At 36.5% G+C, this 21,687-nt stretch overlaps 1 protein-coding gene across 3 annotated transcripts in view; it reads left to right on the top strand.

Moving 5' to 3' along the window:
- The first annotated feature begins 663 nt into the window (after positions 1–663).
- Positions 664–21,687, top strand: part of LYPLAL1 (lysophospholipase like 1) — a 31,500-nt gene continuing 10,476 nt past the window's right edge. Inside the window, exons 1-3 of one of the 3 annotated variants that reach the window (XM_081495205.1) lie at positions 664–795; positions 7,266–7,365; positions 20,270–20,391. In XM_081495205.1, coding sequence (XP_081351331.1) covers positions 702–795; positions 7,266–7,365; positions 20,270–20,391 — 316 coding nt within the window. In that variant the 5' untranslated portion in view covers positions 664–701. Of the gene's footprint in view, positions 796–7,265; positions 7,366–20,221; positions 20,392–21,687 lie in introns of all 3 variants that reach the window. The other 2 variants (XM_081495204.1, XM_081495206.1) reach the window with 2 other exon arrangements.

The following is a 21,687-nucleotide window of genomic DNA, read 5'->3' as shown; positions in this document are numbered from 1 at the left end:
TTACCCCTGGCACCTCCTGGGAAGCCCCTTCTGGGGCTGTAGCCATCAGTATTAAAAGATCTCTACTGTTAGGCGTTGATATAGAAAGCTTTTAAGGTTTTTTTCTTTTCTTTTTTTTTTTGGTATTTTTAAAACTGTGATAAAATCTACACAGCAAAATATTTACCATTTTTAAGTTATAAGTTTCAGTGGTATGAAATACATTCACCATGTAGTATAACCATCACCACTATTTCTAGAAAATTTTCATCATTCCAAACAAAAACTCTGTACCCATTAAACAATATCTTCTCATTCACTGCTCCCCTGAGCCCTTGGAAACCACTCCTCTACTCTGTCTTGATGAATCTGCCTATTTTAGATACTCATACAGGGCTTCCCATGTGGCTCAGTGGTAAACCATAACACCTATATGTCTCCAAATGAAAAAGCAATCTTGAGTTTGGGGACCACAGTTGAAAATCCTACAGCAAATAAGTATATCCATTAGCCTTACCAAAGGGGCCACCTGTATGACACCAGTCTTAGCTAATCCAAACCCTCAGTGAAGCCTAACCTGCCTCAGACTTCACCCAGAGGCCGGGCTGCGCAACCCCGCTGCGCAAGCTCGTCTCCAGGCGCGCCCCCTGCGCGCCTACGTGCGCGGGCTCGCAGGACGGCGTAGGGGCGGGGCCCGCGCAGCTCGGGTCCAGGCCGCATTCATGGCTGCCACGTCGGGCTCAGCACGCCTGCGACGCTGCGTGGTTTCGCCGGCTGGGAGGCACAGCGCCTCGCTGATCTTCCTGCATGGCTCAGGTGGATTACAGTTTTCCGTCCAGGTTACTGCAGCATGGGAAACGCCCCCCTCTTCGGTTCCCCCAGTGTTGCCCTCGTGGAGGCACGGGTGACTTTGCCTCCTTGCTAACCCCCGCGGATGTGGACACAGGAGCTGGTAACCTGTCCACAGCCGTATCCCCTTGTCTTCCTTTTTCTTGTCTTGCGGCCACTGCCCCGCGGTGCTGGCTTCTGGCCTTTGTGCCCCGTTACTTGGCCAGCCCTCTGTTCACTCCATTGCAACCTTTGGCCACACATGTCCCTCCCTGCCACCCCCCCCCCCCCCGCCCCATCCCTTTCCCCAAGTTTAAACAGAGCAAGTTAGATACATTTTCTTCTAGAGACATACATTATCTAGTACTTTTCAGAGTTAGCTATTACTGATTTGAGATTTAGCCGCAGTGGATTATGACTCCTTTCTGTGAGGCACTATGCCAGGGTTGAAGTGCCTTCCCTCCCCTCCATTTCTCCTTCCCCTTCCTTCCTTCTCCTCTTAACCCCCCTTGTCATTCAGCCCCCCAAATAAAGCGGAGCCCCAGGGGCAGGTTCTTCCACTGCCTGCCTTTCATAAAGGTACTCAATTCTGTATAGCGTTTCTTACACTCACCTGTAGTTACTCCTGTCTTCCTCGCTTCCCTTCTTTCTCTTTCTCAAGAGATTCAAACTCTTCTTTGAATTTTTGCATCCCTAGTGCGGCCTGGGGTAAGTTCTTGGGAAATGTTTTTTAAAGAAATGAAACGCAACCTGTGTCCTCAGGGGGCCCACCAAAAGGTAAAAACAATTCATTTATTAGACTCAGCAGTGAAGAGCCCAAGATGGCATGATTTACTGCCAAATGAATTTTAAGGGGAAAAAAAATTGGTTAGGCGTTATCAAAGCTTTTGGAAGAGGAAGAGCTTGTTAGGTTTGACAGAGGAAGTGGTCTTTGAGCCAAGACTTGTGTATACTTAAAGAGGTCAGTGATTGGATGGTGGAGGGGATTGCAAAGGTACAGGGTGGAAACCTGGAAATATACTCTCATTTTAAAAATGAGTCTTGGTAGATTGAATAGTTTGTCCAAGTGTACTTGGCTATTACTATCAGTGGTAGTAGAATTGGAATTTGAACACAGATCTCTGACTCCAAAATCAGTGCTCTGGAGAGGTAAAGGGAAAAAATTGTAATCTAGTGTATATCATTTTGGAAATAGAGAAGAAAAGGGCCAAAGATATTTAAAGGGAAATACTTGGCTGATGAAATATACTTAGAAGTTGAGAGGCCTAAGATGACAGCAATGCTTATAACTCAGAGACTAATACTATTTGGGGCTGCAATGGTGTTTATAAACACCCAGAAATTCCTCAATGCTACAGTCCTTTTAATAAATAAATTATTCCACAATATCTTTAGGAAATACTCAGACTTTTCTTCATTTTCACCTGGACCACTGTGCTTAAAGTTAACTATCCTTACTCCTTTCAGTTTCACATTACTGACATTTTTAAATTTGTGACTGTATGTATCTGAAACCCAGACTTGTACCTGCAATTTTCTTTTTTCCCTTTGTACTTTCAGCAAAGAGTTTATCCAAAGAATCCTGCCACTTAGACAAGTGTAATGCAATTCCTGTGTATTTTGTGCTCCAACGTACTGGCAATATGATTTTACATTAGACAATGATATGTGTGGTTGTGTTATAGTATATGCTTGACTTCTGATTGATACAAATGTGGCAAACCAGTTTTGACAATTTCTGTACTCTTATAATCAGGTGCTGGCTTTTTAAGGATTGGCCTTTGTGAATGGATGGATCCATGCTCTTTTGTAGCATTTAGTTTTGCTTTTCAAGGTAGAAAAATGTTTAGAGGCAGATTTTGTTTTTTCTTAAATCTTGAAAACCTAAGGTTCTCTTATAGGATAGGACAACCATAGAACATCACGTGTGAATGTGTTATATATAGCCAACTTAATTTGAGCATTTCTAGTTACTACAATACCAATACCTTCTTTCAAGATGATGAAAGCATGATAGCTTCATTAGCTTTATTCACTTCTCAGATTAATTCATGCTGTTATATGCTTTATCTAATTTAATGTCTGTATTTCGCACTGAGCTCTAAGATTCACACAGGCCCAAACCCTGTATGACTTGCTTTCTCCCTGTATAGTAAATCTTAGTGAATTGACTGAGTTGGCTCTTACTGAAGTCACCAGTAACCTCTGTGTTGCTAAATATAATGGGCATTTTTCAAGTCATCCTTTTATTTGAACTGTCAGCAGCATTCAGCTTTCTTCTTGAAACCCTCCTGGTTCTTTCTGCTGCTGTTTGTGGCTTATTTTGCACATTCATTCTCCTCTCCCTGGCCATTGATGTTGACTTCCTCAAAATTCAGTCCTAGCTCCTCTTCTGTTATTCCCTCTGCATTTTTCTCCCCAGGCTAAATTCCATGCAAGCCCACAGATTCTATTTTTATCTCCATTCATGTGAAACAAATATGCGTCTTCATTTTAGATCTCCTTTGAGCGCTAGACCTGTTTATCCAATTGCCTAATAGTCATGCATGCATGAATTCATTCACTGAAGAAATACCTATTATGTGGTCACTGTGCAAAGCACTGTTCCTGACTCTAGGCATACAACAATGAACAAAACGACAGAAACCCTTGCTCTCAAGGGCCTTTCATTCTACTGGAGGAAGTATTAATAGTAAACAATAGTACGTTCTTGGGAAAGAAAGAAACCAAGATTAGGAGAATGAGATGTATGAAGGGATTACAGTTTTAAATAAGGTGATCAGAGTAGATTTCACTGTATAGATGATATTTTAGCTGCTAGACTTGAGTGAATCATGTGAATATTGGGTTAGACTGTACAGACAAGGGTAAGACCAGGAACATTCAAGGAATGGCAGTAAGCCTAGGATGCCTAGAGTGATAGGAGCAAGAAAAGTCACCTGAGGAGGATTCTGACAGCAGGTAGAGTGGGGCAGTGGTCAGCAGACTTATGTAAAGAGTCAGGTAGTAGCCATTCTAGGTTTTGTGGGTTGCATAAATTCTCCTTTACATGTTTTTCTCTTCTGTTTTCTCCTTTTCCTTTCTTTCTTTCTTTTTTTTTTTTAAATTCTTTAAAAAGCCTTTCTTAGCTCTCAGCCCTCAGGGACCTGGATTTTGTCCCCCAGCTGGCTGTAGTTTGCTCAGCCCTTGGTACCTCATACTCGGCGTCTACAGACCTGCTTCCTGTGTTTCCTCTCTGGCCAAACACTTGTGCTGTCCCCCTTGAAACCTGTCACGATTGACCCCTCGTAACCAATCTGTTTCCAGTTTCTGTTAATTTCATCGACTTCCCTGGTGGCTCAGTGGTAAAATCCACCTGCCAATGGAGGAGATGTTAATTTCATCTCCTCATTACGTCTAGTATCTATTTCTGTTTACTCCATAGTCTAAGCAACTGTCATCTGAACAGCAGCCATGTGACTGATCCTTCAGGTCTGTCTTCACACAGCATCCAGAATAAGGATTCCAGAACAATCGTTAGAAGTGTGCCCCCTTTCTGCAAAAAATTACCTTCTTGGCTTCTCCATGTTCTCACTGCTCTTCCTTTCATTTTCTGCCTTTCAGTTCCTCGATGCCATACTGCTCCTTCCTGTACAGGGTTTCAGCATCTGCCTTTTGCTGTCTGAGCTGCTTTTCCTTCTGCACTTGACTTTTCACCATCCCATAGATCTCAGTTCAAACCATTCCACAACTATCTACTGGATGCCTCAGTGTGTGTCAGTCCTGTTCTAGGCATCAGATGAACAAGTAACTCACTGGTTAAACACAAAATTAACCTTTCCTTGTGGAGCTTATATTCTAGTGAAGTTATCTCTGAATCTTGTTGGGGGTAATTTTGAATATAAGAAATCCTTGAAGCACCAAGTGTCTTTCTTTTGCAGTGGTTACATTTGCAACCACTTTCTTTCACATTTACGTATGTGGTTATTTGACTGATGTCTGTTTCTCACAATAAACTATACACTCCGTGAGTGCAGGAATTCTTTCTCACCATCATCTTTCTGTCACTGCCTCTCTAGGAGTAAGCACAGTGTCTCACATATTAATAGGTATTCAGTAGATACTTTTTAAATTGCTATCTTAATGAATTAATTCATTACAAACTAAGAGTTGTTAACTTGAAATTTTTCTCTTTAAACTACGTGAAGTGAACCTATAGTTTAATTTTTTAATGGAAATACATGTATATTAGTTCTTGCATGAGGCTTGGTTATTTTTCAGCCATGGGATGTGTGATCATTATTTTAGATTATGTAAACATATTGTCAAAATTAAATTTTCATTTTTTCAAGTTCAAAAATAAAAGTATGCTAAATATATCTTTTGAAGAAATTTATTGTTTTAACCAAGAAAATTGTTTTAGATTGTTCCAATTGCAAAAGTTGATAAGCACTTTAGGAATTTACTATTTTTAAGAATAAAACAAGAAATGACAGTGTTTGAAATCAGATATGGAATTTTTTTAGAAAAATCAATTATTTATTTATTCCTATTCTGTAAACAGATTGGGAAACTTAAAAAATCAAGGTTAAAGAGGGCTTTAAAGTGATCAGTGGGTGGAGTCAGAAGTAAAGTAATCAGAATTATTTCTAACTCGGTTCAGTTCAGTCGCTCAGTCATGTCTGACTCTTTGCGATCCCATGAATCTCAGCACACCAGGCCTCCCTGTCCATCAACAACTCCCGGAGTTTACCCAAACTCATATCCATCAAGTCGGTGATGTCATCCAGCCATTTCATCCTCTGTCGTCCCCTTCTCCTCCTGCCCCCAATCCTTCTCAGCATCAGGGTCTTTTCAAATGAGTCAGCTCTTCACATCAGGTGGCCAAAGTATTGGAGTTTCAGCTTCAACATCAGTCCTTCCAATGAACACCCACAACTGATCTCCTTCAGGATGCACTGGTTGGATCTCCTTGCAGTCCAAGGGACTCTCAAGAGTCTTCTCCAACACCACAGTTCAAAAGCATCAATTCTTCAGCACTCAGCTTTCTTCACCGTCCAACTCCATATGACTACTGGAAAAACCATAACCTTGACTAGATGGACCTTTGTTGACAAAGTAATCTCTCTGCTTTTTAATATGCTATCTAGGTTGGTCATAACTTTCTTTCAAGGAGTAAGTGTCTTTTAATTTCATGGCTGCAGTCACCATCTTCAGTGATTTTGGAGCCCCAAAAAATAAAGTCTGACACTGTTTCCCCATCTATTTCCCATGAAGTGATGGGACCAGATGCCATGATCTTAGTTTTCTGAATATTGAGCTTTAAGCCAACTTCTTCACTCTCCTCTCTCACTTTCATCAAGAGGCTTTTTAGTTCTTCTTCGCTTTCTGCCATAAGGGTGGTGTCATCTGCATATTTGAGGTTATTGATATTTTTCCCGGCAATCTTGATTCCAGCTTGTGATTCCTCCAGCCCAGCGTTTCTCATGATATACTCTGCATAGAAGTTAAATAAGCAGGGTGACAATATACAGCCTTGACGTACACCTTTTCCTATTTGGAACCAGTTTGTTGTTCCATGTCCAGTTCTAACTGTTGCTTCCTTACCTGCATACAGGTTTCTCAAGAGACAGGTCAGATGGCCTGTTATTCCCATCTCTTTCAGAATTTTCCACAGTTTATTGTGATCCACACAGTCAAAGGCTTTGGTGTAGTCAATAAAGCAGAAATAGATGTTTTTCTGGAACTCTCTTGCTTTTTCGATGATCCAATGGATGTTGGCAATTTAACATCTGGTTCCTCTGCCTTTTCTAAAACCAGCTTGAACATCTGGAAGTTCACTGTTCATGTATTGCTGAAGCCTGGCTTGGAGAATTTTGAGCATTACTTTACTAGTGTGTGAGATGAGTGCAATTGTGCAGTAGTTTGAGCCTTCTTTGGCATTGCCTTTCTTTGGGATTGGGATGAAAACTGACCTTTTCCAGTCTTGTGGCCACTGCTGAGTTTTCCAAATTTGCTGGCATATTGAGTGCAGCACTTTCACAGCATCATCTTTTAGGATTTGAAATAGCTCAACTGGAATTCCATCACCTCCATTAGCTTTGTTTGTAGTGATGCCTTCTAAGGCCCACTTGACTTCACATTCCAGGATGTCTGGCTTTAGGTAAGTGATCACACCATCGTGATTATCTGGGTCGTGAAGATCTTTTTTGTTCTTCTGTGTATTCTTGCCACCTCTTCTTAATATCTTCTGCTTCTGTTAGGTCCATACCATTTCTGTCCTTTATTGACTGTTGATGTTTAATCAGTTAGTCCACATTGATAATTGGTTTCTGTACAGTTTATTTATGAAGAGTTTTTTATTTTTTGTTCCAGCCTATGTGACCTGAAAGTTATAGACTACTTTTAAATACACTGTTCTGTCAAAACACTGTGGTGCCAAAATGTTTTAACTTAATCTAGATTTTGTGATTCATCAGGTGATTCTGGACAAGGATTGAGAACGTGGATCAAGCAAGTTTTAAACCAAGATTTAACATTCCAGCATATAAAAATTATCTATCCAACAGCTCCTCCCAGGTATGCAGTGATTTAAATCATTACTCAGTATAACTCTGTGGCATAAAAAAAATATATATATATTTATATATATATATATATGTATACACACACAGCAGCTGGATGGTTTTTCAGCTTAATTCTGTATTTAAGATATTTTAAATTGAGGTCCTTTTTTTCCAGAACAATTTTTGAATTCATTGTTTATCTGAAATTAAAATGTAACTGGTGTCCTATATTTTATCTACAATTCCACCTACTTGTTACCCCCAGAGTTTGACTCAGTTAGTTTGGGATGTGGCCACAACAGAAAGATTTTTTTATATTTTAAAAGCTTCATTTTAGTACGAGTTCTAGCACACAGCCAAAAGTGAGATCTGATAGTCTAGCCATCATGAAAGCCTGATCCAGAACATTTGTGAAAATGTAATACATCCAGTCAATTCAGTGTAGATATATAGAGCAGGTACTGGGAGAAACTGAAAATTGGGGGGGATGGGAAGGCAGTGATATTGAGATAGGAAACCTAAAAGAAGATTGTACATTCAGTGATTTGATTATGCAGTGTTTTATATGAGGCATTTTTAATTTAGCACACTGGCAGGATGTTCATGAGGTAGCATCAGTTAGAAGGACTTTACAGAATTTGATATAATTAAGGATAGTGTACTAGGAATGTTTAGCTATGGATATTTATATCAATACTGATATTTTCACTATGTAATGACCTAACTGCTGACATGAGTTTTTTAAAAGTACATTTTGTTGCAGTAAATGACATAAGAACTGTAGTTCCTAGAGTTTGCAGTTAGTCATTCTAGGACCTGACCAGTAATAGGATTAATCTAGAGTGAGCATGAAGTCAGTGACTTGCTTTCTATAAAGCATCTTGGACCACTTTTCACCAGCAAGTCCCAAATTGAGGAAGCCTGCAGTGCCACTAAAGTTTGTAGTTTTTAGTTTGGATTCCAAAACTTAGAAGCCTGTTTGACTGCATGTTATTAGAAGAATCTGATGTTTATAGTGTACTCTGCTGTTTCAAGGTCTCTGACTGATACTCCAAACATCTACTCTGTTTAGGCAAGGAGTTTGGGCACAGATTTGTTGACCTTGCTTTTGTAGCATAATATGGCTTCATTTGGTAGCACAAAGTAGCTGCTGCTTTACATCTATTGTAGCACTTTTCTTGTGCTGCCCATAGACAGTCTTGTGTCATCTCTTTTGTTTACTATCTTTTAAATAGCATCAGGAGGCAGTGGTAGATACATAACTTTCTTAACTCTCTTTTTTAATGTAATTTGTACTTGATAAAAGTTAATTTTAACAAACTTTAAAACTGCAGCAAGTTTTCATGCTTTGACATTTTCCTTCACACTTTCTGACATTGTCCAAGTCTTATAGTATTTATTCTCTCTCCTGTTTTTCCTTCCATCACCTGCAAACCGGTAAGTTTTCTCTACTGTAGTATTTTGTTGACTAGGTTATTCCTACCCGAGTATTCTGAAAATATGATCTGGCTTTTTAAATCTTTCCCTTGATGTCATGTAATTGGTATGCAGGGTTAAATGACCTGTTCACCACAGTTTTGTCCTAGAATGGATCTAGTCTCCCATCTTTGAAATGATGCTTCCTGTTATGTAACTTCACCCAAGCTAGATATTTATGGAAATGAGTAAGAATGAAATGTTGAAGCAGGGTTAGCTGTGTTGGCTCTGGTTTGGAATGCCAAACATATTTCCACAGAGGTTAGAGCAGTTTACACTGTTACCAGCAATGCTTGACAGTTCCATTCATTTCACATCCACATAAACAATTTCCACTGTCAGTCTTTTTAACTTTAGCCAATCTAGTAGCTGTGTAGTAGTATCTTCTGCTTTTCATTTGTAGTTCCCTAATGCTAGTGATACTGAGTATTATTTCTTATATTTATTGAGCATTTGTATATGCTCAAAAGAAACATCCACTCATATTGTTTGCCCATGTTTTTATTTGTCTTTAACTTATTGATTTATTAAAGCTTTATTTTTTTAAAACACAGATTCAAACATCTTGTCCCTATCTGGTTATCTGGTTTGCATTTTCACTCTCTTAATGATATCTTATGACCAGAAGTCCTAGTATGTTTTTTTACAAGTAAAATTCACAGTGAAATGCAAATGCCTTAAGCATATAGGTCAATCAGTTTTTATGAATATATACTCTTGTTTAATTGTTTCAATTACGAGAACGTTTCCATCGCCCCAGAAAGTTTTCTTGTGCCTCTTTCCAATCCATTCCTACCACACATAGGTTACCATTGTTCTGATTTCTATCACTGTAGCATAGTTTTGCCAGTTGTTGAATTTCAACTAAATGGGATAATTTAACCTTCTGTGTCTGTCTTCTTTCACTCAACATAGTGTTTATGTGCCTATCAGTAGTTCATTTAAAAATTTTTGAGTAGATGTTATGTGTGAATATACCACACATTTATTTATGCATTATACTGTTGATAGACATTTGGATTATTTCCAGTTTTTAAAAACAGTGATTATCATTGCTAAAGCTCTTTCGTGTAAGTCTTTTTGTGAACATATTTTAATCAATTCTTATCTAGACTGTTCTGTTTCATTGGTCTGTTTATCTAGTTTTATGCCAATACAAAACTGTTTTGATTAATACAGCTTTATAGCAAATGTTGAAATCAAGTGGTATAAGTTCATTTTCAGCATTCTTTCATTCTAGGTTCTTTGCATTTGTATGTAAATTTTAGAATCTGCTTACCAGTTTTACAGAATACCTGTTTGGATTTTGATTATGATTGCATGCAACCCATAGCAGGTTTATTTACAGGAAATTTACATGGTATGTCACCATTTTAGATCTTTGTTCATTTCTTTCATATAGAATTTTCAGTAGAGAAGTCTTTTGCTAAATTTAGTCACAAATATTTCATGTTTTTTCATTGTATTATAAATGGAATTTTTAAAAAGTTTAGATTTCTAATTTGATTGTTACAAGTACATAGAAACACCTTTTAAATTTTCTTTTATTAAAGTATAGTTGATTTACAGTGCTGTAACAGTCTCTGCTGTACAGCGTGGTGACTCAGTTATATACATAAATACATTCTTTTTTTTATAATTTTCCATTATGGTTTATCACATGATATTGAATATATTTCCCTGTACTCTACATAAGAAACACATTTTTGGATCTTACTCTTATATCTTGCTGTCTTCCTAAATTCACCTTTTTCTAGTAGTTATTTAGTAGATTCTTTATACTTTTTGTGTAAATGATCATATTGTCTGTAAATAAATGTAGTGTTCCTTTTTTCTTCCCAATCTTCCTTTTACTTTATTGTCTTGCCTTATTGTGCTTATTTAAACTTCTGATAAAGTGTTTAATAGAATCAAAGAATGCCTTCTTGTATAATCTTAGAGGGGAAGAATTCAGTATTTCACCACTAAGTATTATGTTGTTACAGGTTTTTTTCTGTGCACCTTTTTAAGAAAATTTATTTCTTTGCCTAATTAGCTGAGTTTTTTTTTTTATGAATTGGTTAAATCGTTTTTCTGTATTTTTTGAGATAATCATGGGTTTTTATCTTTCATTTTGTTACATTAGTGGACATTCAAATGTTAAACCACCCTTCCTCATTGCTGACTTAAACCCCACTTGGTCATAATGTGTTATTTGTTTTATGTGTAGCTGAATTTGATTTGCTAGGATTTTGTTGAGAAATTTTAATCTGCATTCATGAGAGATATTGATCTGTAGTTTTCTCTTATAAAGTTTTGTTATGTAGATTATACTGTCACTTATTTTATTTTATTTATTTTTTGGCCACGCCATTGCACTTGTGGGATCTTAGTTTCCCAACCAGAGATTGAACCCAGACCCTCCACAGTGAAAGCACTGAGTCCTCACCACTGGACACCCAGGGAATTCCCTAAGTCTCTTTAATGTGTTAGAAAATGTTACCTTCCTGTTTAGAGTTTGTATTATTTTTTCCTTCAGTGTTCAGTAAAATTCACTAGTGAAATTATTTGGACCTGAAGTTTTCTTCTGTGAAGGTTTTGATAATAAATTCAATTTCTTTCATATAATGGGAATATTCAGATTTTCTGTTTCTTTTTGTATCAGTTTTGATCATTTGTGTTTCTCATAGAATTTATATCTTTTATCTAATTTACCAAATTTATTGATATAAAGTTGTTCATGATATTCTTTTTTAATGCCTTTAGAATTTGTGCTGATATCTTTTCATTAGCAATATTAATAATTTATATCTTTTTTCTTTATCTTGTCGAAGCGTTAATTTTCTTAATCTTTTCATAGAAACAGTTTTGGCTTTGTTATTTTGTGCTCTTTTTCTGTTATTTATGTTTGCTTTTACATTTGTTATTTCCTTCCTTCTATTTATATTAAAGGTCTGAATTTCCCACTAATTTTATCTTTTGTATTTTTAATATATTGAAATCTTTTCTAAGCTCTCATGAAAATGAAAGTGTTAGTTGCTCAATGGTGTCTGACTCTTTGCAACCCCATGGTCTGTAGCCCGTCAGGTTCCTCTGTTCATGGAACTCTCTAGGCAAGACTACTAGAGTGGGGTGCTGTTTCCTTCTTTGAAAGAATACTGGACTCAGTTGCCATGCCCACCTCCAGGGGATCTTAAAGCACCCCAAACAACAGTTTTAGTGTGGTCATCCATCCGTGGGTTAGAGATTCAGAAAGGGCACAGTGCTAATGTCTTAATTCTGTTCTGTGATAACTGGGGCCTCTGCTGGGAAAACTTGAAGTCTGAGCATGAGTAGAATCATCTGAAGATCTGCTCGTATCTGCCACTTACTACTAGATATTAGCTGGGATCTTCCTTTGGTCTTTTGGTCTTGTTACCATGACAACTGCATGAGTTTTTACTGTCTGATGTCTTGGACATCCTGGCAGCATGGAAGCTGATGTCCAAGAGCAGATACACTAAGGAGAACCAGAAGGAAGCTGTATTGCCTTTTAAGACCTAGTCTTAGAAGAAGTTACATAGTGCTATTTCCTCTGTAGTCAGAGGACCACTCAGAGTCAAGGAGAGAGACATTGACTCTACCTCTTGATGGGAGTATCTGAGTCACATTGTTAAGAAGAGCACGTGGGATGAAAGATACTTTTCTGGCCAGATATGGAAAACAAGAGTTCTGCAGGCTTCTTTAACTCATAAATTATTTAGAAATATCTTGTTAATGTCCAATATTTGGGGTCTTTCTAGATGTTTTACTGTTGATTCCTGATTTTGTTTCTGTTGCTGCTGGTATTCTGTGCAGTTTCATTCTTTTGATACTCGCTGGCGCTTGTATTATGGTTGTGCATGTGGTCTCTCTTGGTGACTCTTATTGTGTATAGAGTTCTATAGATGTCAGTAGTTCAAGGTGATTATACTAAATTATACTAAATTTTGTACTTTTATTTTAAATTTTTGTTTTCTTGTGATTCCAAGTCATTTATTAGTTACTGCAGAATGGGTGTTGTTATCTCCAACTGTGATTTTAGATTGTTCTGTTTCTCCCTTTAGTTCTGCCATTTTTTCTCTCATGGTTTTTAAGCTATATGAGGTGCATTCCCAGGCAGGTTTACTGTCTTCCTCATTAAAAGCTACTTTTATCTTACAAAATGCTCATTTTTCAATCTCTGATAATTCCTTGAACTGTACTTTGTTTAATAATCATATAGGATTTATCAGCTTTTTTATGTTTACTGTTTGCATAGCATATCTTATTTTTATCTTTTTAATTTTAGCATCTATACCATTATTTTTAAGATGTATTTCTTATATATAACATAATTTGGGCTTTGTTTTTTCCTTAACCAGTCTAGCCATTTCTGTCTTTTAAGTGATTTATGTAGACAATTTGCATTTATTGTAACTTTTGCTATGTTTGAGTTTAAATTTATTGCTTTTTATTTCTCTTTTTCCCTTTTCCATCTTTTTTTGGATTTAAGAAAATTAATACTTTATTATCGCTTTTTTTTTTCTGGTATAGGATATATATCACACCTTTTACGTACTTAGAGTTGGTTTTTTACTACTTTACACAAAATGTAGAAGCTGTATAACCATATAGATTCCTTTATCTTCACCTCCTTAATGTTATACATGTTGCTTGTGTTTTATCAACATACATTGAAAACTCTATCAAACAAGGTTATAATTTTTGCTTCTAACAGTCATACATACTTTAAAGAACTTAAGAGAACAGTAGTGTATTTTGCTTATACAAGTTGTGGCCTATTACAGCAAATCAGTATGTTTTGATTAAACTGTGAATTGCCACTTTGGCTATAAGGTATTCCTTTTCTCAACCCTATTTAATAGATGTTTTTAATCAGCTGAGTTGGGGCATATTCAGTAAAAGTCAGCATTTAGCTGCTGTGTTGATTTAAATGGAAAATGTTGCTTCATTGTTTTATTATGTTAATTTAGACTATATTTAATTGAAGTACTCAATAAAGATTTTTATTTCTGTGACATATTTTAGCTGTGTTTGTAATTAGAGGCTCTGCTGGTTTGAGTTTACTAGTAGAATTTCCATTTTAAAAATAAAAATTTTTAATAAGCCATTAATAATTTATATGATGATATAGTTTCTTAGTGTTTTGAAACATTCTAAAGGTAGTAAGATTCAGTCAGTAGTGCCTCTGCTGTTTTTCCGTATGAAGTGCATGTTTATATTTTTCATTAAACATATATTCTGAAGCAGGGTTAGGCACTTTTGATTTTGGTTTAGTAGTAATGGGTTCCTCTTTACTGCATCACTTAGGATTCATACCTGAAGCATGATATTAGGAGGTCTGTCTCCTGATAACAGTGGATCTGTACTGCAAGTACATTTCACTGGCAAGGAACAGTCCTAAAAGAATGCTATTTTGAAGAAGTAGTTTACTTCTTTGTAAGTTTTTTAAGTATTAAGTATCTGTTAGTATGTTATTAAGCTTCCCTCATAGCTCAGTTGGTAAAGAATCTGCCTGCAATGTAGGAGACCTGGGTTTGATTCCTAGGTTGGGAAGATCCCCTGGAGAAGGAAATGGCAACCCACTCCAGTATTCTTGCCTGGAGAATCCCATGGACAGAGGAGCCTGGCAGGCTACAGTCCATGGGATTATAAGAGTTAGACAAGTGTTCTGAGTATGTTATTCCTTAGGAATATGTGCTTTTAAAAAATCAGCAAAAGAAAAATTTGACCTTTTTCTAGAAATCACAGAATGGATTTTTACAGGTATTAAAGTCAAAAGCTATTCAGAGCAAAGCTAAATAATTTTAGGCATCCTTATTATTTCTAGCTGACAGAAATTATTCCCAAATCACAAATGATTACTGACATGCATCATTGAACAAATACTTGTTCTTGGCACTGGGGTTAATCATTGTGGAAAAGGGCATTCCAGGGAGAGGAAAGGTCAGGTGCTAAGTCCTTGGATCAGCAGTGAGGTGGTTCTGAAGAAAAACAAGGGAAGTGTGACTAGAACCTAGGGAATCCTGGGGGAAGAGCAGTGAAATGAGGACAGAGAGGGAGCCTGGAACCTAGTGATGGCATCTGAGAGGTTGTGAATGACCTTTTGATTTTATGACTTTCAGGGAACAAAACTTGGTGACAAGCTGAATGGCAACTCCTTTTTTCTTTTCACAGACCTTGAACATTTATTCCAGCTTAATATTTTACCAGTGTGTAATGGTTTGATTGATCGATTGATTGAGAAGCCACACAGACGTTCTTTGCCAAATATACTTATTTATGGTAATAATGTCTGAGCTGTCTTATGCCAGCTAATGAAGTGATTTATTTGAGGAAGAAGGCGAATGAGTATAACATATGTGCCAGTTTGTTTAGCTGCTTTAAAAAACAATCTTACTTTCATGCTTTACTGAAAGGCTCTTCTACCATCTTAGGAGAATTATGCATTCTTGATTGTTTTCTTAGCAAAAAGATTAAATTATTCTTTGTCTCATCACATTTTCCCTATTATCTTCCTTTGGACAGAATTAGTTTTGTTAGAGAACTGAGAACAAAAAGCTGCTAAATTGGTAAAACTTACATTCTATGGAGCATCTATCTCTAATTAAGTTAGGCACTGTCAAAGACAAAAAGTTAAGTAAGTGTCATTTTTTTCTATTGATGGCTGAGTTCCCAGAATGATTCATATTTTAGCCTATGATATCATCCTTATTTAAGTGCTTAGACAGACAAGTAAACACTTAAGAGAAATAGAATAAAATGAAAAGGGAAGTAGAAATAAGTCACAAGAGTACCAGTCTAATTCAGGCTTTAGCCTGAGTGTTGTATATTGTTTTCATTCAGAAGATCGCTATGATTTTAGTGGCAATTTCATTGGTTTGGGATTTAATTTTGTCTAACAGTGGCATTAATGCTATATGGAAAGCACCTGCTTTCATTTTCTGAGTACTGTTAAGAAAGTTAATCCTGAGAGGGGGTTCTGGGAGGAGGGGTGGATGGAATACTTTCTCCCCTTCTGATTCCAACTTATTTCCCTGTCTTGAGCCAAGCAGCTTCTGAAGTCAGAAGGCCTACAGGAATGAGGGAGAATTTAGACTCTGCAGGAGTCCCCATACAGAGCTGAGGCAGGATTTTATCTCACCCACTGAGAGCCTAGAGGATGATGCAGGAGAAGCCTTAGGTAAGGCCCAGAATGTGGCAGATCCTGGGAAGAGTGCAGTCTGCAAAAATCTTCATTCCTCCCCGAGTCATGTCATAAAATGTTAATTCCCAGGCAATAATGCAATATTAGTTAAAATCCCACAGAGGACTTTTAATGGGGATTATTTGAAATTATTTTAAAATTTACTAAATATTGGATTACTATTTTTTAGAGAGATAAAGAAGATTAGATACCTAAGAATAGGCAGGACAAGTCTGAGAGACACGTGGTGGTGATGGTAGGGATAGGGGGACCACCTGACTCAACCTCAGAACTTACTCTAAAACCGTTGTGAGGTAGTCAGTGTGATCCTAACACAGGAGTAGATCAATAAATCAGTGGAACAAAATAGAGCCTTTCTCAACCAGAGTTCTTCCACTGAGTCACAAAACAGAGAAAATGACGTGTCATTTTCTTGATTTTTGCCAAGGATAGAACTAGTACCATTCTAGATGCTTTGGAGAGAAGTCCATTCATTATATGGAGTAAATTTATTAGGCATTACGGTTTAGTTCTCTTATAGAACCTATGGCGAGAGATTACTAGATTCTTCAGAACTATAATATGGCAGAGGTAGAATTCTCATAAAGGTGAACTTCACCTTTATGAGAAAAGGTTTTATTTTTGTAGCAGTGCAAGCAAGCACAATTGGCACATAGGGGAGAAAATGAATTTCAACCCTTAGGTCACATCATGCAGGAAACAAATTCCAGAAAAATTCAAAACTTAGATGTAAAAGTGAAAACAAAAATCTTAGAAGATAATCTTGGATTCTACATGTAATAATGTATGAATTGCGAATACCTTAAACAAATCAGAATACCCAGAAATTTAGCTTTAATTTAAAAGGTGGGGGGGGACAGAGTACATCAACTGTAAAGTCTTTGATTTGGCTTAAAAAAAAGATACTTTATATACATATGTCAATATGCAGAAATCTATTTGGAAAAAATACTTGAAATACAAATGAACAATATTTAGGTGAATAATATACAGATACACTTTGAAACTAGTGAGAAAAAAATCAAAATTCCAATAGGAAAAAATAGCCAATGATATGAATAAGTAATTCCTTCATGTAGAGTTCTGAAAAGGCAGCAGTGATCTATAGTGGCTGCGTTGGAAGTGAACAGGGTTTGCTTGCAAGTGGGCAGGATGGAATTTTCTGAAGTAAAGAAAGTATTCTGTTTCACTATGGAAATACTTTGTCAAAAGTCTTTGAACTGTGTATTTAAAAGGTGTACATTTATATATGTAAATTATATCTCAGTAAAGTTGATTTTAAAGCTGTAGTTACTGCCTTTCAGTGGTAATATTTTAAAGTATGTTAACTATCATAATTAGGACTGTTGGGCAAAAAGATGTTCTCTGACTTTTCTTATAGAAAAGTGAATTTTTATAGCCTTCATGGAAGCAACTCTGAAACCTCTATTAAGATAAAATTATCAAATTATACCTCTCAGTCCAGGAGGCCTATTCCACAAACTCTGTTCCATAGAATAAAAGTCTTAAGTACATAAAAATATGTACGCAAATATGTTTAATGCAGAACTGTCCTTAGTGGCTAAAACTTGGTTACCAAATAAATACCCATTTGTAAGTGAATGGCCGATTAATATGGAGCATCTTAATTACAAGATACTATATAGCTATTTAAAAAGATGGGTAAGAACTACATCACATGAAAGGGTTTCCATGAGGTGTTTTTAAAGGAGAAAAGTGTAATGCACATATGAAAAACAAATAGGCTTATTTCATTTTTAAAAAGCATATAGTGCTGTTAAAAAACAAACATAATGTAAAGAAGCATCTTTTAATGTATGTGCAGGAAAAACACTGAAGGAAGGATATATTCGAGAAAGTTGACATAGCTGACCTAGTGTGAAGGGCAAGATATGTGAGGGGGTAGGAGAGGAGAAGAGGAATGGAGAGATAAGCAAAAAAAAAAAAAAATAGGACAGTCAACATCAAAACTTTACACACTCAGACAAAGTATCCCCTATTTGCAACATTTCACATATGTACATAAATTAGTCCCACAGCTCAGTGGGTGAAGAATCTACCTGCAGTGCGGGAGACACAGGAAGTGAGGATTTGATCCCTGGAAAGGAAATGGCAACCCACTCCTGTATCCTTGCCTGAAAAATCCCATAGACAGAAGAGCCTGGTGGGCTATAGTCCATGGGGCTGCAAAGAGTCGGACACCGCTTAAGCGACTGAGCACAGAACAGCATAAACTAGGAGAGAATGTTAGGGTTTTATGTACTGGATATAGATATTGGTAATATTCAAATTTTAGAAAATATGTTACAGAGTAACGTTTGTAACAGTTATGTTTTAGTAAGTGAAAGAATCTCTTCAGGTGAGTTCTTGTTAAATCTGAGTTGGAGCAACTTTCTTGTTTCTAGATTTCTTTCGCTTTCTCTGAGAAAGTTTCCAGAATATTTCTCTTGACTTTTAGGTTCCTCGAGTGGATAACCATTTATTTTGGAGAGTTAAGACTAAAACAGAGCAACAGTTGTATAGTTCTCCTGTTTCCGTCTACACCACATGTTGATAGTATTAATTGGATGTTTCCCACAGTCAGATCTGCATAGACTGCAGAGTTCTTTTGCTACCATGGATGACAGAATGAAAATTGAATAGCTCTAGCTCCTTGGGTTTGCAGGGATTCCACTTGGTTTTTCACTAAAGAATATGCAAGGAAGCACAATCAGATCTCAGCTGGTGTCTTTTAGCCCTCCATTTTTTTGTTCTGGCTATACATTTTATGCTTTTATTTCACTGACTCTGGAAGGTGAGAATATATAGGTAATTTGAGATGGGGCAAAGCAATAGAAGTGTTGATCTAGAAGAAACCCTGCATCTGTGGTCAGCATTGCTTTAGATTTCTTTCAGATTATAGTGTATACTTCTGTCACTGTTTGAATTTTCTGTAGCCTTCTTACTTAGAACATAAAACCCATTTTTCACTGTCTCATAAATAGAAAGCAAGATTTGCTAAGTGAAGAGCTGTATCTCTTGTTGAACTTACCCATTCCTCATCTTTGAGTAACCATTGGTTCTCCATGTGTGTCATATATATATATATATATATATATCTCCCCATAAACTTCTCTGTGTTTGCTACAGGAAACTGAAAGAGTGTTTCAGTTCTCTTCATTTACCTTTACCAACATAGGACTAATTACCAGACCCCTTAACCTCATTGTAATTGATTAAAACAGAGTATTTGGAATACCTTGGGATACACATGCATGTGCGTGCACACATACACACGCACATATACTTAAAAGAATTCAAAGCAAGATTCACTAATACTATAGCCATCCTACCTGATGTTTAAATGTAAAGCATCTTATAAGATCAATCTTGTTCAGTAAGACACCCAGCTCAGGGAACCTCATCACATAGAATGTTTTGTAAGTCCAACAAAGCACTCAATTTGAGACCCAAATTGAGTGTTGCAGACAGTCTTGGAATATCTGTATGAAGAGCACTTCCAATGAATATTTGTATGCCATTAAATTCTTTCATTTCAAGGTTTCTGAAAAGATTTAAAAATAAAATAGCTCCAACTCCTGATTTGAAAAAAAAAACAAAAGTGAAGACCCCTGGTCTAAAGATAATCTGCCTGATGTGATCAATAAACCTTTAAATTATTAACTCAGCCTTCAAACTTCTGTGCTACAAACTAACCATCATTTAAAAGCATTTTGGTGAGCCATATTTTCTGCCCTTGAGGCTTGAATTTTTGCATGGACAGCCATTATTTATTTAGCTGTGACTACTTAAATATTGATCCTTACACTAAAAAAAAATAAAGATTAAAGCATATCAAGGCAGAAGTTTAAAGAAATAGTAGACCTGATTAATTAATCATTTAAATTGAGTGGAAAAAATAACATGCACACACAATATACAAAATATAATTACCCTTTTTTCATTGGGACTTTCTGGAGAGTATGAAACTCAAAAGATGGAGAGACTATGATGAACTGGCATTAATAAATGTTAATAGAACCAATGTAAGTATAGGAGAGTTAAGACAAGCATGGGGATGTCTTTAATATGAATTCTTTTACTTTTAAAACATGAAAGAAATTGTAATTAATTCAAAGCACTAATATTTTAGAAATTAAAACGTGTTTTAATTTTTTTTTCTTTTTTCTATTTTGGTTTTAAACAGGCCATATACTCCTTTGAAAGGAGGAATTTCCAATGTATGGTTTGACAGACTGAAAATATCAAATGACTGCCCAGAGCACCTTGAATCAATTGATATAATGTGTCAGGTGCTTACAGATTTGATTGACGATGAAGTAAAAACTGGCATCAAGAAGAACAGAATATTAGTAGGTAAGATTTTTAGATGTTGGCAATTTAAATGTTTTGATTCACTTGTTTAATTCTATACTTTGAATTTTACTTGGAACATTATTTGGAAGCACTTTATATAATCATATGAGACCCATGCATAGTTTCCCAGGTAGTGCAGTGGTTAAGAATCTACCTGCCCATGCAGGAAATGCAAGAGATGTGGGTTTCATTCCTGGGTTGGGAAGGTCCCCTGAAGGAGGAAAGGGCAACCCACTCCAGTATTCTTGCCTGGGAAATTCCATGGACAGAGGAGCCTGGCAGGCTTCTGTGGGCTTGTAAGAGTCGGACATGACTTAGTGACTAAACCACCACCATCGTGTTGTAAATGAGTTTAGAATGCACTTTGAAATCCTGTATAGACAGGATTTGAGCGAACTGATAGACTGCCTTTGTGTTTATTGAAATACTAAGCTATTCATTGAGTTAAGAAGCAATGTGATATAATGGAATCCATTCTTTTCTGTCTTGGCTTCAGTATTCCCTTTTGTTAGTTAAAAGCAACTGGCCCTCCAGCCCAGTAATATCACCTTGCTGGGCCTTTGTTTCCTGATCAGTTAAACACTGATGTGTGTTTAACTCTTATTTCTGTGTTTCTGTGTTTAACACCATATCACAGAGATAAATATAGACCATTATAGGAGTACTGCGAAGAACCTAGTAAAGGGACACCAAGTCAGTCTAGGGCATCATGAAACAGTTACAAGGTAGAAATCAAGATACATGAGTGTATAACAGATTCTGTCGTTTGATCATTTAGCAAACGTTTTCTAAGTACTGTGTGTCAGGCAATAAGTCGAGTGCTTAAAGAGACACAGGTAAACACAACAGGGTCTGTGCGCCCCAATTGCTTACAACCTAGAAGAGCCCATGAGGTACTTGTAATAACTGTACTGCCAACTAGCCTCGACGAGTGCCCTAAAGCTATATAACTGGCCACTCTTCAAAGGGAATGATCATGTATATTTATTTTTATTTCTCAGCACCCATTGCTATGCCTGGCACAGAACTGAACATTTATAATCAGTGGCATGATCTGATCAGTAAACTGATGATTTAAGTAATTGGAATTTAGAAGAAGAAGTCATAAGTATTTGGAGCTATTAGGGAACAATTTAAGAAAAAAGTGTCAAACACATCTGAGATTTTAAGATGTGCTAATAAATAAAATTTTAACTCTTGTAGTATGGATATCTAGATATAGAGAGTGACATAAATGGTAAATAGAAGTAGAAAAAGTAGTGCTTGTTGTTGTCTGACTGGACATTAGGTAATTTT

The sequence above is a fragment of the Giraffa tippelskirchi genome, chromosome 5 (assembly GCF_054371585.1).
Source record: "Giraffa tippelskirchi isolate mGirTip1 chromosome 5, T2T-mGirTip1v1.2.pri, whole genome shotgun sequence".
NCBI classification, from domain to species: Eukaryota; Metazoa; Chordata; class Mammalia; order Artiodactyla; family Giraffidae; genus Giraffa; species Giraffa tippelskirchi.
The sequence above is the reverse complement of the archived record's forward strand: the minus strand, read 5'-3'. Positions and strand labels throughout refer to the sequence as shown.